Genomic DNA, 16,792 nt, shown 5'->3' with positions numbered 1-16,792 from the left:
TAAAAGCTGCAGGCAGAGTTGGCTGGAGCCTCGCTAATCTGCGCGTCGGGGTTACTGGCGGACGCCACTCCTTGCGATCGTGAATTTGCGTGGCACTCAGACACAGCAAATCATCGCCAATGAAAAGGGAAGTCTTTGATGAGTTCAATGATACCTTACACAAAACCCTACTTTAAAAGGTTCAAATCTTATAAAAGGGGAAGTGACTTAAGCATAGGGGGCAGAACAAAACATAACCAATGAAGAAGGAACTATCTGCTGAGTTCAGTGACACCTCACACAAGACGGTACCCAAAAAGTTGAAATGGTATTAAAAGGGACTAAATCGGTCTAATTTTGAACTTCCAATTCAAAATGGCAGACTCCCTATTGGGTTTTGGGTATGGTAACAATGGAGTTTTATGTACATCTTGACATGTTACATATGTCTACCAAGTTTTGTGACTTACTTACTCACGCCTACTACCCCTCCTGGGGCATCGGCCGTTCTCCAGGCACTCCGGTCCTGTGCGATTTTCTCTAGTTGTCCCCAAGAGTGGCCTGTTGTCTTGACGTCAGCGTCCAGGTCTCGACGCCAGCTGTTTCGGGGTCGACCCCTTTTTCTCTTCCCCTGAGGGTTCCAGGAAAGAGATTGCCTGGTGATGTTTGAAGCCGGCTTGCGGAGAATATGTCCTATCAATCTCCAGCGCCTTTGGATGATCTCTTCATCTGTCGGTTGTTGATTTGTTCGTTGCCACAGTTCTTGGTTGCTGATGGTATCGGGCCAGCGGATCTGTAAAATGCGCCGCAGACATGTGTTGATAAATGTCTGAATCTTCTTGGTGGTGGTAATGGTGGTCCTCCATGTTTCGGCGCCATACAACAGCACTGACTTAACATTGGTATTTCAGTGCCTCTGCTGGAATACTGTCTGGTCCTGCTGCCTTGCCGCTTTTCAGCTTCTTTATGGCTTTGCGGATCTCCTCTTTGGTTGGAGCCCCACAGTCTATCGTCAGGTCTCTGTTGGCTGGTTGGATGTCTGGCGGATCTTGTGGAGCTGGCCTATTTAGCAGCTCCTCAAAGTGCTCCACCCATCTCTTCTTCTGTCCCTCTTCACCGTGTATCTGCTTTCCTTCTTTGTCTTTCGCTGGTCTTTCAGGTCTGTTAAACTTTCCAGCTAGCTTCTTGGTGGTAGCATACAAGTCTCTCATGTTTCAATTTCTAGCTGCTTCTTCTGCCTCCGTTGCTAGGGATTCTACATAGTTCTTTTTGGCTGCCTTGATGCTCTTCTTTACGCTCTTGTTGGCTTGTGTGTATTCTTCCTGTGCCTTGGCTTTCTCTGCCCGTGTTCGGCTGTTGTTTACTGCCGCCTCCTTCCTTTTTCTCTCATCTATCTTCTTCAGTGAGTCTGTCGATATCCACTCCTTGTGTGTTTTCTTCTGTGGGCCCAAGACTTCCTGGCACGTGGTCTTCATCGCCTCTTTCACTGTCTCCCACCTTTTATCAATCGTTTCTTCCTCCTCTGCTATCAGATCTTGCAGTGCTTGGAATTTGTTCGTCAGTGTCAGTTTGAACTCCTCTAGTTTGCTTAGGTCTCTGAGAAGTACTATGTTGAACTTTTGTCGCGGGTTTGTCTCCTCTGTCCAATTTCTCTTCAATTTCAACTTCACACGGGCGACAAGAAGGTGGTGGTCCAAAGCAATGTCCGCACCTCGTTTGACCCGTACGTCACGAAGGGACCTCCTGAACCTCTTATTGATACATATATGGTCTATCTGGTTTCCGTTGGAGAGATCCGGTGACATCCAGGTAACCTTGTGTATTCGCCTGTGAGGGAAGACACTACCGCCGATGACAAGTTTGTTCGTGGCGCAGAGGTCTGCAAACCTCTCTCCATTGTCATTCATCTTGTCAAGTGAGTTGAGATCAAACGCATGAGGAGAAAGCATGGGACAGTCTGGGACTTTCCGGCAAGGCACTGTAGCTGTCCTGGGCTGTAAGGTACTTTCCAAGCTAGAAAGTGTGATGAGTGAGAAGACAGCTGGAGCAAAAGTATTACCCAAAGTAATAGTTGATTACACAAATCATATGTATTATCCCGAATAATGTTGATTGCACCGATGATATTATCACTTACAATTAATGTGTGTTTTAAGAGTTAATGACTGCATGATATGTATACACAAATGATATGTATTACCATTTACAGATAATGTGTGATTCATGATTGATACGTATCACTGGTTACGGCAACAAGGCAAGTTAGAAATGATGTTGGACCAAAATGTAATTGCTACTAACTATGTAATTGCTAAGAACAAAATTTGAAGCCTAGAAGCTTCCACAGAAGTCTGTGTAAACCACTGGTCCGATGTAGCTGAGCAGCAGAGGGAGGGGGGAGGACAGGCCAGAACATGTCCGGGCTAGTTGAGGCTTGCTGAGACTGGTCTAAACATCAGAGATTGGATGTAACCAAATTTGGGCTCGTTGAAGAGTTGTTTAGATATCAGAGTTGAGTGCAACCAAATGACTCATTGGAAAGAACCAATGAGGTCCTAGTGTCAAAACAGTATAAAAGACAGAAACAAGCAAGAATAGGGGCTCATTCCTCGGCAGTTCTCGGAGGGCGGTGAACTGGACCTTAAGATCTTCTTCAGACCCCGCAGCCTCGTCTTAGAAAAGAGTTGGGATTTGGACATCGAAACAGCAAAAGAAAACTTCAGAAAACTTCTTCATCGGAAATGCGAGACAAAAGCCACAGAGGATAGCCACTTTTCCAACCCGGCTGAAGAAGTAATTCGGACTCTGACTGTTCTCTTCGGTTCAACTGCCTCGATGGCTGTGGATTTATAAGACATTTTGAAGACTTTGTACAAGGTTTCGAGATTCTAACGGATTGCACAGCCAACGGCAGAAGAAAAGGGCGCGGTCCCCCCGGCCAGGGTGACACGCTCCTCTCCCAGCTATGCCAAAAAGAAGATTGCCAAATTCATCCATGCTCAACTATCGCCTTCAGGTTTTGCCTTTTTAACCATTATTATCAATTATTAAGAATTGACCAGTATAGCTGATAGGGTATACAGGTTAATCATTTTTAAGGGAATTTTGGATTTTTAATCATTTTTAGAGAGTTTTACAAAATAAGGTATGGGTTTTTGAATCTTATTCATTGATCAATTTTTATCAATTTTATTCTCAATCATTAAGTTGTACGCATGCCCTTGCTCTATTCTGCAATAAAAATATAAATACTGCATTTAAAGTACAAGTAGTAGACACTGAATTATTTCACTTTTTAAGGTTGTAATCAATTGGGTGTAGTGAGTTTAAACATCTTTTGAAGGTTCTTATAGGTTGCTCTAGCCACTGAAATTAACATACCCTTAGGGCCTATTTTCCTGGCCCCTAAACCATATCCTAGCAACTTACCAAGTGCCCTGATCAATGAGAAGAGAGCTGTCGTGAACGGGCGCGGCTGAGGTGGTATCTGGCTCAGGGCTATTCAGTCAGGTGCTGTTTCAGAGCGAGCAGGGTAGACGCCCGGATGAAGACAGTTAGCAGCTAGGCGAATCTCTTCGACACCAGCTTAAACAGTCCTCTGTCATACCTAATAGGGTAAAACCCATAGGCTTAGGAGGATCGGACCCTTTAAACGGAGAGCTGGTCCAGTACCCCCTTAACAGGGGATTACCGGGATCTAACAATCTCCCCTAGGCCTTCCTTCCCCATAATCTCCTCGTAGCCCGTGTTGTCCTGTCCGATCTTGGCGTTGAAGTCTCCTATCACCATTGTGATGTCTCTTTCTGAAAAGCTCTGCATTATGGTCTTCAGTCTGTTGTAGAAATCTTCTTTAGTCTCTTCCTCGCTGTCATTTGTAGGGGCATAGCACTGGATGATGTTCATCATCATCCTCTTCTTCTTGGTTTTAAAGGAGGCAGTGATAAGCCTCGGTCCATGTGCTTCCCATCCAGCGAGTGCTCTCTGGGCAGCCTTGGAAAGCATGAAGGCTACTCCTTGGGTGTGTGGAGCATTCTCCTCCTCATGTCCTGAAAACAGAATTAATTCTCCTGTGGCGAGTCTCTTCTGACCTGAATCTGTCCATCTCGCTTCACTAATGCCGAGGATGCTAATGTTATAGTTCCTCATCTCCACTGCTATCTGCGCTGCTTTTCCAGTTTCGAACATGGTGCTCACATTCCATGTTCCGATGGTAGTAACGGTCCTGGTAGAGATGATGGTCATCGGTCTGATAGCTTCCAATTTCTGGCTTTCACTACCTGACTTCATAACATTTCCAGCTGGAGATTCATCCTCTTCCAGGTCCAGAGTGTCTTTTGAACTTCTTGTTGGCGTTTCTGTAGCAAGGCGTTTCCCCGGGGAGGGGTTGCTAGCCCCTCGCCCAACCCTCCTCCTTTCTCAACCGGGCTTGGAACCGGCTATGGCGGAGTTTTGTTGAAGTTTTGTGAATCTACGTTACATGTACCGCAGGTGCTCAATTTTATATAGTTTTGTAGGGGGCGCTAGTGAGCCATTTTTGTGTCCTTATTCCTGAAACCCATAAAATACATACAATATGACAATAATTGAGGCAACTGCAAATTTTGGTGAGATTTTGAATAAGCCCTTCAAAAAGGCAGTTCATTTGCCGGATAAAGAGTAATAATAATAATTAAAGCTGCGAGCAGCGATGAACGGGTTGTTTCCTCCTCACATTGCTGGCAGACGCCGATCTTTGCTGCAGTGCATTTGCGCGACAGTCAGACACTGTAAAGCCAAAGACTGATTTTGCTGCAGATATCTGTGTGTGCTTCTTTCTGCGCGTGACCCAACCGGCTCTTTCCTTAACCCTTGAGTTGTCCATCATTTCATGTCACGTCTACTACCGCGGACCTGGCCCTTCGGGTCTCAGGGAACCTTTCCTCAACTCAACTGTATTTTTACACTATTGCAACCTCAGTCATTGGGTCTCTGGGACCAGTCCTGTATTCGACTGTATTTTTCCACTACCGTGACACTGGCATTTGGGTCTCTGGGACCCCTCCTGTATTCGACTGTATTTCAATTTTACCGCGGCCTTGGCCATCGTGTCTCCAGGACCCAGGCCAGTATTCTATAGTATTTCTTTTTCTTCTATTGCGGCCTCGTCTTTCGCATCACTGGAACCTGTCCTAAATTCAACTGTATTTTTCCACTATCGCGGCCTCGTCCTCCGGGTCTCCAGGACCCAGGCCAGTATTGTAAAGTATTTCTTTCTCTGCTACAGCGGCATCGGCCTTTGGGTCTCTGGGACCTATTCTACATTCAACTGTATTTCACTTCTACCACGGCCTCGGCCATCGTGTCAATGGGAACCGTCCTGTATTCGACTGTGTTTCACTTTTACCGCAGCCTTAAGTATCAGTTGTCCAGGACCCGGGCCAGTATTCTGTAGTATTTCTCGGCCTTAGGGTTGCTGGGACCCAAACTGTATTTGTTTGTTTTTGTTTTGTTATTTCTAAATAACAACATTTTATGAACAGATGTAGGTCTAGACTGTTAATCATTAACTTCGTAGTTTTTCACCAACCGTAGACAGACATTCCAGACTTACTATTTCATAATGGTAAATTATTTAATTTACAAATGGGTAACGCATCATTTATGAATTATTTAAAAAATCAACTTACAAAAGTTTCAGATGGACTAACTATTATGGATAACCATTTAGTAAATGTATTTCCAAATGCTTTACTGATTAGAATGAATATAGGAACTCTTCTTTACAAACGATATACAAAGAAATTACTAATTGTTTGTAGATAGTTTATGAAGGGAAAATTATATAATTTACAAATGTTTTGCTATACTTATTAATTGTCAAACTTCTTTTTATGACATTATTTTTGAGAGCCTTATTTACTATGAACAAACCATTCATGAATATGTATAAAAACGCTTTATTTATGAGAATTATCACAGGAACAATGCTTTACAAATGATGAACAAAGCATTTAATAATACTTTGCAACTGTTTCATAATGGGAACATGATTTCATTTATAAATGGATTCTTTTTTTTAACTACCTATTAAGTATAAATCATGTAACTGAGTCTGATAATAATAAAATTACTACAGTTGACAAAATTACTGTCAAATATATCTCATTAACTAAATGTATTTCTTTTTATTCATGACGAGCAAAGCTCTTAGTTGCCAGGCTACATGTTAAGTTACCTTTTCCCCCCAATGAGCAGATCTCTACATACGATGCGTATTTTGGACATTTTGAGTCCGTACAGTAAAGGGTTGATGAGTGGTTGGCATGTAAGCCAGTACAATGACAGAAAAATACGCAACATATTGGGTAAATAGTTCATATTAAATCTGCTCTGTATTAATTCAAAGAAAGCTCCAAAGGAAAAACTCAGCAGGGACAAAAGGTGAGGTGTGCAGGTACTGACAGCTTTCTGTCTGGTCTGTCTAGAACCAGAAAAACACACTTTAAGGATCCTCATGTAAGAGAAAAGAATTAAGATTATAAGACCAAAGATTACTGCAAATAAATAAACAAGTCCAAAAATGTTATTGGCTGTTGTATCAGAGCAGGCCAGCTTGACAACACTATAGTTGTCACAGTACACTTTGTTAATGATGTTTCCACACAGCTGTAAAGAGGAACTTAAAGATATTGTGACTCCAACTCCAACAAATGACAACAACCATGTAAGAGCAACAATTACGACAATCTTTTTAGATGTCATGTGTGTGTGATATTGTAGAGGATAACAGATAGCAAGATATCTGTCATAAGACATGATGGATAAGTTACTAAATTGTATAGATGCATAAGTATATAAAATGAAAATCTGCAGGAAGCAGAAGGGAGCAGAAACAGTGTGAATGTCGGAGAGGATCTGAACCAGAAGGAATGGAAACAACCCTGTACTACCATACAGTTCATTTACAAACAGGCTGACCAGAAAAAGGTACATAGGTTCATGTAAGCTCCTGTTCACACAGATAACCACAACCAGCAGCACATTGGCACACACTATGAAGACATATAAGGACAAAATCAGCAAGAAATATAAATATTTAAAACCCACCGTGTCAAAATAGGCAGAAAGTCTGAAATATGAAACCTGTGTAGAGTTTACTATGATCCTCCTGTCTATGAAAATCAAATAGTTTAACATTTTACAAGATAACTTCATCGTGTAACATTTCATTAAAGGATTTCTGAAAGGTTAGTCAAACATTTCCAGCTTTCTCCAGACTGTGTTCAGATAAGACATTGATCCCAAACAGCATTCAATCATCAAACAGGAGAGAATGAGTTCATCAAACACACCCTTCACCAAGTGTCTGCTGTAATACTAAAGGTCAGACATTACCCAACAGTTGATGACATTGGGAGAATGCTAACATTCATCTGCTTCAGTGGGACTGGGAGTCCAGTCTAACTGAGTTCCAACCTCTGCTCTGCGTCTTTTAACCTTTTCCAGTGAGCAGACGCCCACAGCAGCGGTCGGACCTCAGTACCAGAGCACCTGGTCGTTGTGGCAACGAGTAGCTGCTGGTTTCTAAGTGATGCTTGAAGAAAATAACACATTTCTGTTTTGCACAGCACCATGAAACCATAGAGAACACTGGCTCTACCGAGTTTTCTGCTTCCTGTTTGGTGCGGCCTCAGATAAAATTAAACAGTTTGGGTTTTCTCAGAACGTCTACACAGGAAAAAGACTGACGGGGACTGAGTTTTATGAACACCTTAAACCAAATGATTCCCCCGACTCTAGCAAGACTCAGGATTTCATTCCCATAGTGGACATTTGTCTCTGACAGTGGAATCTCTTGGAAAGTAATTTGGTGGAAGGTTGGCCTTAGGTTCAGAGGAAGCTGGAGGGACAGGTTCAGGATCATCCAACCAACCTCCACTGAAAGAAATCCTCTTAAACAAACTCAGGATGAGATGAATTGTCCCACCTCATGAAGTCTGGCTCGTCTCCAAAAGAAACTTCCTAGTCACCTTGAAATCATGGCAAGGAAGTAGGTGGGCGCGATGCAGCAGTGGTGGGATGAATTTACAAATATGTTTAAACTATTACTTGTATTTGATGATAATGACATCCACGTGAAGACTACAAACTTGCCTCAGGAAAAAGAAACTATTTTTTTAGGGTCCAAACTTGAGGGGGGTAGAAACCCAGTACCAGCATGCATGGTTGGGCGGTGCAAATTTTTAAAAATGGAGACATTTCTGCCAGCAAAGTGGTCCATAACTAAAAACACATCTTTTCCCCAATAACTCCTATACCTTACATCGTCAATTTTAAACCTTATAGCCACACATTTCCTGAATGGAAGGTTAATAGTCCAATCTGCCTGAAACGCTGTGAAAAGAATTTACAGATGGCCCAGACAAAAAAAAGTTATGATTATAGTTTAGGTTGGTTCAAAAATCCATTCAAAACAAACAAAACCTATTTCTGTAGCTAGCGACCAAAATGGGAACTTTTGCATATCTCAGTCAAAGTAAATGCACTGAAGAGCACTTGGTCGGTGGAAGCTAAAAGTGATTCTCTGCTCTGCTGCCTGTTGCTGCAACGTTGGGCCCATGGTGTTGCATGCCTCTTATAGTTCCCTGTCCCCTCCAACAAAATTTGTGCCATTATCTGACAGTAGCTCAAAGGGCTTATCACGTTGAGCAATGAAATGCCGCAGGAACATCAAGAAGGCATCTCTGTCCTAGATTGCAATAGAACTAGATGTAAACATCTCATTTTCATGCACTTATACATAATGCCCCATCTCTTCTCATTCTGCTAGCCAATCTTTACAGTACACGAGACAAAGCAGTCCACTCCCGTTGAGTAGAATAGTGGCTTGTAAAGGTGTAGACTTTTTTTTTGTTTGTTTATTCATTTTTAGAAAAGAAAATCACACTACAACAAATACAGGTGCAAATTTAGAACTGACACAGTAAGGCACATCTTCAATAAAATAAAGGAACATGACAGGGCTGTAACATGTGATAGTTGATATAGTGGAACATTAAAGATCCTTAAAAATTACCTGTTAATCTATCCCGGAGTTGTTCTGAAGAGAAAAGCACTCCAAATAAAACTAAGCAAAGACAAGCAGACATATACTTAATACATAGCAATACTCATTTGTTGATGGTAGACATACACGGAGAGCATGCCTCCAATGCTTTCCTCCCCTCTAAGAAAACCGTAAAAGATCTCCACATATTGTCAACAACGAGATGTTTACCCTTTAACGTAAAAGTGAGTTTTTCCAGTGCAAGACAGTCGGACATTAACACTTGGTTTGTTATTGGACTTCCAAGATTTAGCTATGGTATATTTAGCTTGTAAGATGCAGAAAGTAATTATACATTTGTTTGCCTTATTGAGATTAAGATTCATGGGAAAAATGCCAAAGATGCAAAGTTTGGCGTCTAATAATAGTCTTATACCTGTGACATGTAAAATCATATCCATCACTTCACTCCAAAAAACCTGGATTTGTGGGCAGTCCCATAGGCAATGATACAATGTGCCCTTTCTACCGCATTTGTAGCATGTATCGGGATTATTGGGGCTGAATTTATTTAACTGAGTTGGAGTTACATAAGTTCTCATTATCCACTTATACTGCAGTAATTGAAAATGTGTATTTATTGTTTGCGTTTGAGATTTTAAGCAAATCTTCTGCCAGTCCTCAGTTGAAATAAATCTTCACACCATGCCAGTCTTTTATTCTCTGAGGAGACCTTTGATCCTCCCGCAATTATTGCATAAAAACTTGACGTCAATCCCCTCTTAGGGTGTTGCTTTGTTGCTATTTCTTCAATACAGCTAAGAGTAGGTAGCGATAAAGATTTCTGTATCTTAAATATATAGCTTCTTATCTGCAAGTATTTAAAAAAATGTTTTGGTGGGATGTCATAATTTCGTCTCAAATCTTCAAATGACATGAGAATGTTGTTGTTAAATAAATCTGCAATTTTACTTAGGCCTTTATCTGCCCAAGATTTGAAACCTAAATCTTGTTTGCCAGGAGTAAAAGCGCTGTTACCCCAGATTGGTGTATATTGAGATATCACAGGTATCTCACCAATATGTTTATGAACCTCATACCATAACATAATCGAGTTTTTAACAAAGGGATTATGTGTTAATGCCTTTAGGTCTTTTAACTTAGCTGAATATAAATATGAATTGAGTGGTAGAGGAGATGTCATGTTTCTTTCCAAACTCATCCAGGAGCATGGTGGTTCTTGTGAGAACCAACAAGAGGCAGTAGTAAGTTGGGCAGCCCAATAGTACCATTGGAGGTCTGGGAGTTTCAAGCCTCCTCTATCATAGGGGAGATAAAGCAGAGATAAGCGAAGTCTAGCCCGTCTGTTGTTCCAAATGAAATTACAAAACATGCTTTTCATCTTTGAAAAAAAATGAATAGGAGGACCAAGAGGAATGGAATGAAAGAGGTAAAGAAACTTTGGAATTACATTCATTTTAAGTATATTGATACGCCCAATCATGGAAATGGGTAACGTGGACCATCTATTAATAGATTCAGAAACCGACTCTATTACTGGATTATAATTTGCCTCTACTAAATCATCAATTTTAGGTGTCATTCTAATACCAAGATAAATGAAGCTATCTCTAACTATTTTGAATGGTGTCTGAACTGGGGGATTTACTCTTTCAGAATATTTAAGGAAAAGAATAGCAGATTTTGATTCATTAATTTTGTAACCGGAAAGCTTACTAAAGGAAGTAATGGTATCAAACAAGTGATGTAGCGACTGTTCTAGGTGGGATAAAAAAATCACAATATCATCCGCAAATAGGCCTATTTTGTTGTCAATCTCATTTATTTTAATGCCAGTAATATTTTGATTACTCCTAATGGCAATAGCTAATGGCTCATTGCCAATACAAACAGAAGAGGCGAAAGGGGACATCCTTGACGTGTGCCTCTCGAAAGTTCGAAAGGTTTGGATATAGTATTGTTAGTTAAAACTGATGCGACCGAATTATTATACAAAACTTTAATCCAGTTAGAAAAGTAACTACCAAAACCAAAGCGCGCAAGTACTTCATGGAGATAACGATGCTCTACCCGATCAAATGCTTTCTCTGCATCCAACGATAGCACTGCTGTATCAGGATGTTCTGTCTTTGCATGAATAATATTGAGAACCCTGCGGACACAGTGAAAAGCTTGACGTCCCCTAACAAATCCATTTTGATCTGGATCAGAGAGAGAAGGCAGGTATCTTTCAAGCCTCCGTGCCAAAACTTTAGCAATTATCTTTGCATCAGAATTAATCAATGAAATTGGTCGATAGGACTCACATTTTGTTGCTGGTTTTTCAGGTTTTAATATCAGAATTATAAGTGCGTTACGCAAGGATGGTGGAAGATTGCCAGAATTAAGGCTTTCTACAAACATATCTAACAGTGGCGATATAAGTTTGTTCTTAAAAGTTTTATAGATGTCAATAGGCAGCCCGTCCGGGCCAGGGGCCTTTCCCCCCTTCATTTTGTCAATAGCTTCAGAAATTTCGGCTGATGTGATAGGGGAGTCTAAATTAGCTTTAGCTTCTTCACTAAGTGACGGGAGCGTTAACTGATCAAAAAAATCCTTAAAGGATTTATTAGTAACTAAGCACTCTGATGAATATAACTGTGTATAATATGATTCAAAAAGTGTATTAATTGTTTGAGGGTCCGATGACTTGTCTCCATCAGCAGTCATCTCTGTGATAGTACGTTCATTTTGTTGTGTTTTTAGACGCCATGCAAGTAATTTCCCTGCCTTCTCTCCCCGATCATAATAAGTCTGCTTCAGTCTAATTAAACCTACCAGGGCCTTATTGGTAGATAACCTGTTATATTTTGCTTTTAGAATTGCTAGTGTTCTATGTTTTTCTCTATTGTCATCACCAGTTATTTCTAATTCAAGTTCCTTTATATCCCTTTCCAGCTTCAGTATCTCTAGATACTCTTTATTTGATTTATTTCTTGTGTATCCCATCATTTGACCTCTAATAAAAGCTTTGAAGGCTTCCCATCTTATTGAGGCAGATGTTTCTGTTGTGTTCAACTGAAAATAGTCATCAATATTTTTCCCAACGTAGTCAATAAATTTGGGATTATGTAACCACTGTGGCTTTAGGCGCCAGAGTGTTCTTCCCTGGGCAATCGAAGAAGCTGAGTAATTAAGCAGAAGTAAAGCATGGTCAGAAATGAGAATACTCTTGTAAATACAACCACTAACATTAGGAGCAAGCGATTTGGACAGAAGAAAGTAATCAATGCGACTATAAGTATTATGTGTAGCCGAATGACAAGAGAACTCTTTTTTTGTAGGGTTTTCTACTCTCCAAATATCAATTAGGTTAAGTTCCTGCATAAACTGATGAATTATTTTCCTGCCCCTTGCATGAGTTAGATCTCTGCCTGAAGAGCGGTCAAGTTTTGGGTCCAGGGTGCAGTTAAAATCATTTATGGCCCCCTGTAGAGACGAAATTTGTAAAAATACATTATTATAAAAGTTTGGGTCGTCATTATTAGGGCCATATAAATTCACAAGAATCAGGTCTTGGTCTATTAACGAGGCTTGTATAATAATAAGTATAATAATAATAATAATATAATATATATTATAATTATATAATAATATAATAATAAGGGATCCAAAACAGTCTTCTGTATACGAAGAGGAACAGACTTATGAACAAGCACTGCAATTCCCCTGGCATGTGATGAAAAAGAGCATGTGATTACTTGACCTGGCCATCTTTTCTTTAAACGGCCTGTTTCATTAGACAGCAGGTGTGTTTCTTGTAAGAAAACTATTTTTGGATGATATTGCTTGAGCCTATTCATAACCTCTTTCACTTTAACTAGTTTCCTTAGGCCTCTAACATTCCAGGAGATTATCTTAAGGTCTAAATTCCTATCTATTTATTAATACTGTGATTATGGCATGGCCCTGTTGAAAACACTTTGCCTTTCCTGTGTGAGAACCTTAAACTTCAACAAAGATAACATTAGAACACTCATAACAACCCAAAAAAACGTAGCCCTCCCCACCCCCTGTGATCTAATTTACACAGATAACCCTCCCCACTTGTAGTGACTTCGTTATGTTCACTGATCCTTTAAAAGGAGCTAGCAAAATAAACAAGCAACAAAAAGTTCTCACTAAACTATATAGGTTGGTTGCTCCAACCCTGTAAATAATATATCATCCAGCTCACCCTCGTGTCAAATGTACACGTGTAAACATCCAAATCAGATTAGCTTGTGCTCAGGATATACAATCTGTAAGCATTGTGGCGATGCTCTTAGTTGTCCCTCTAAGCACTATAGGTGTGTTTAATTTTGTGATGGCTTAGCGTTCATAATGCCAGTCGTTGTTCACCCGTCTTTCTTCTGACAAACCCGCTGAATGAAGACTTCCACTTCCTCTGGTGAGTGGAACAGGTGTCTGCTTCCCTCATGAAAGATCCTCATCTTTGCTGGAAATATAAGTCCGAAGTCCAGGTTCAATTCCCGGAGCTTCTGCTTCACACCGTTATATTGTCTCCGTTGTTTCTGTACCTCCACAGACAGGTCTGGAAAGAACATGACTTGGTGCTCCCGATAAATCACTTTTCCTTTTTGTCGAGCTGCTCTCATTACTCGGACTTTGTCTTGATAGTTAAGAAACTTAATGATAAGTGTGCGCGGGGGGGCGCTCGGGCCCTGTCGTCCGGGGAGCCGGTGTGCACGTTCGATAATGACGGGACTCGGAAACGTGTCCGGTCCGAGGATCTCAGGCAGCCAGGTTTGAAGGAATGCTATCGCGTCTCCCCCTTCAGTTTTCTCGGGCAATCCAATCAGCCGTAGGTTCGATCTTCGGTGTCTGTTTTCGAGGTCATCGAGTTTTAGTGTTAGCTCTTGAACTTTTTTTGAAGGGACTTTTCCTTGCCAGTTAGCGTTGAAATGTCATCTTCAGCTTTGCCAATGCGGGATTCTGCCGACGTTAGCCTCTCTGAAAAAGCACCAATTGCTTCTTTTATCTCTTGGTTAGAAGAGACGACCTCACGCAACTGAACAGAGAAGTCAGCTCTCAATAAGTGGATAGCGGCTAAAATGTTAGCCCCCTCGGCTAGGTGGCCTGCCTTAGCATCCTCTGAGTCTACCTCGCCATCCGCCGAGGTGTGGTCCATGCTAGCATCGTCATCGTCATCGCCACCCGTTGCCGTTGTAATCTGGTTGGCAGTTCTCTTTCTCGGCATTTTATTTCACAACTTGAACAACAAGCTATTATTAAACTAAAGTAGTTGGTTGAGGGTCGTTTTGGCGAGATGGAAATGCTAAATAGGGCATACAGGGTCGGAGCTCAAAAACTTGCCACCTCTCAGGTAGACGCCATAACCGGAAGTCCCGTAAAGGTGTAGACTTGCATGGTCAGCTATCTTTGGCATTTTAGGCTTTACCCTCCAAAACTGTCTCGGCAAGCATGCTGGTGTTTCCTTAAGTCTTCCTGTCTTGAGTCAGTAGCTTGATAATGTGATTCCTGGGATACATGACAATAGGATAATTGGCATCCCTTTCCAGGTGTTTAGTGTTGCGCCAAGGACCCCCAACTCGGATGATCAGGAAATTAATCAATTAGGGCCTTTGCCAGATGGAGCTTATCTGTTGTGATGAAGTCATCTGCGTCATGGGACTAGCGGGAATCTGCCCCGTAAAGGATCTGAACAACCGTTTGGATGAGGTCTTTCCAGGTCAGGCAATTGAGATTAAAGTGCCCTTGACATGGTGCTAATGAAGGCGGACTGCCTGAGCTCACTTACCTCGGGTTCGGTACTGGGGTGAGGCATGACTGGCCACTCATATGAGGGGTTGTGCAGAAAATCTGGGCCTCGAGTCCATCTGTGAGGACATGCCAGGTCCTTTAAATTTAGTCCTCTGGTAATATCGTCTGCCGAATCAGTAAAGATGTGGAGCGGTCTTGTTGAAGCAGGGGTGTCAGCACAGACTGGATTGTAGGATTCAGGAAGCTCCAGGTGAAGCAAGTTCGGGAGTACCTCGTCCCAGCTGAGCCACTGGGCCAGAAAGGTCTGAGGATGTATTGGGTCATCCCAGCCAATGTCTTGATTGCACAAGTACTGAATGAGAACGTTGGCCGGGGTAGTGAATGGCCAAAAGAAACCTATGGAGTCATACTGGCTAGCCAGGATCTTATAGGTCCTCATGGTGGCCTCTGAGGGTTCCAACAGTTACAGTTTGTACCCCAGTGTGTACCTGTGAAAGTTTCATCTTAAGCCCAGGGTTTGCTCTTGGAGGCCACTGCTGCTCCTAGACAGCCATAGCTCGCCGCTTGCTGATCTAGCTTCGGGGGGAAGATTCTCAATGACTAAATGTAGATTGCTCCTCAACTGCCTTACCTCAAAACCATCATAAGAGAGTAGCTTCTGTAGGCTGTCAACCAGGTCTTTAGCTTCTTCTACGGTGCATGTAAGTTGTAGGCAGTTGTCAACATAGTATGACTGTGTCCTCAGGTAAAGCTGGTTCTCAGTGGTCCTGGACATGATGCTGCAGTGCATGGATTGCGCAACATGGACTGAGAGCTGGACCTCCTGGACTGCCTCACGCAGAAGGGTAAGGTATGTTTCCTTACAGACTTTGCAAGGCCGCTTAAGGGTGCAGCGGTCCACAGCATGGTCTCTACCACATCTCCAGCATCTTCTACCCTCCTTAATCCACTTGATGATGGTCAACTTCTTGAATTCTTCCCAGGAGTTGAGGTATTGCTCCTTATTCTTGCAATATGGGCAACAGGGCTTAGGTTTAGCTGTGTGTTTGGCTCTAACCCGCTTTGGTGTGTCTACCTGTTCTTCTTTTGTGAGGAAGATGGATGTTGGTCTCACCTTAGAATGAGTGGTGCTTGGATCCTTGTTGATTGGTTTGGGTACTTTATGCTAGTACAAGGATGCTGCTAGACTGGAGATACGCTTAGCTTGTAACTAAACCTGTAACCAAGTCTCTAGATCCGGGAGAGTGTAGGTTATACTGGTCTCCAGAATGTGGAGACTCAGGCAGTATTCAACAAAGCCATCACGATAAGCACGAGGCATTTTGCTCAGGAGCCGGTCCACGTACGAGCCACAACGTAGCTCATACCCATTCTCCCCTTCTAGGGTCCTCAGCATTCCCACCAAGGACTGAACTGATAGCGGGAAGGTGTCAAAGGCATTGACATCATCAAACTTCAGCGCTTGGCTGTTGAGAATGGTGCCTAGCTCAGAATGAACAAGCTGTCTTGGTTGGGCATACTTTTCTTGCAGTGCCTGCAGAACCGTAATGTATGGTCTCCAGCTGTTGGCATTCAATGTCAGCACGAGTCCTCTTCTATCTGACGTTAAACCTCTTTAAGCTCCATCTCCTTAAGGTTCTCCTCCAGAATGGCGGCATGTACAGCAGATAGAGCAAGAAATGGAGCTGAACCTGCAGAGACTGAGGTCCGCCCACTGGACTTTGAGCCTAAGCTGGATTATCTTCTCTTGGATGTTGTCCTCACTTTGCCACTGCAGTTGCTATTGGAGCAGGGTTGGGCAGGTGGAGGATGATCACATTAACATTAATTCATTTTTGATTCAAAGGTGTTTTCTGAAGAAAAAAAACATTGTCCGCAAATAGTGAGAAGTGATTTTGTATATTGTGATGCATATGATGATGTGATGCGTAATGCATATTGGTGAGACTGCCTATGGGGAAGAGATCAAGCACCTGGCCACCTGGTGCACTGAAAATAACCAGC

General features: G+C 42.1%; 2 protein-coding genes across 2 annotated transcripts; both read right to left on the bottom strand.

Moving 5' to 3' along the window:
• Window positions 1–445: 445 nt before the first annotated feature.
• LOC116677864 (uncharacterized) lies at window positions 446–4,266 on the bottom strand. Its single transcript, XM_032508084.1, is given in 3 exon segments — window positions 446–772; window positions 894–1,886; window positions 3,682–4,266. Coding segments are annotated over 3 exon segments (1,905 nt in total).
• A 1,923-nt stretch (window positions 4,267–6,189) lies between these two features.
• Window positions 6,190–7,155, bottom strand: LOC116677863 (olfactory receptor 11A1-like). The gene has a single exon (XM_032508083.1). The coding sequence runs from the start codon at window positions 7,153–7,155 to the stop codon at window positions 6,190–6,192; it is 966 nt and encodes a 321-aa protein (XP_032363974.1).
• Between the last annotated feature and the right edge of the window lie 9,637 nt (window positions 7,156–16,792).

The sequence above is a fragment of the Etheostoma spectabile genome, unplaced genomic scaffold (genome assembly GCF_008692095.1).
Source record: "Etheostoma spectabile isolate EspeVRDwgs_2016 unplaced genomic scaffold, UIUC_Espe_1.0 scaffold00006092, whole genome shotgun sequence".
Lineage (NCBI taxonomy): Eukaryota > Metazoa > Chordata > Actinopteri > Perciformes > Percidae > Etheostoma > Etheostoma spectabile.
Note: the sequence above shows the minus strand (reverse complement) of the source record. Positions and strands in the feature narration are given on the sequence as shown.

What these genes read in the sequence shown, in the direction of transcription:
- LOC116677863 (XM_032508083.1), bottom strand. Translation starts at nt 7,155, where the DNA reads ATGTTAAACTATTTGATTTTCATAGACAGGAGGATCATAGTAAACTCT.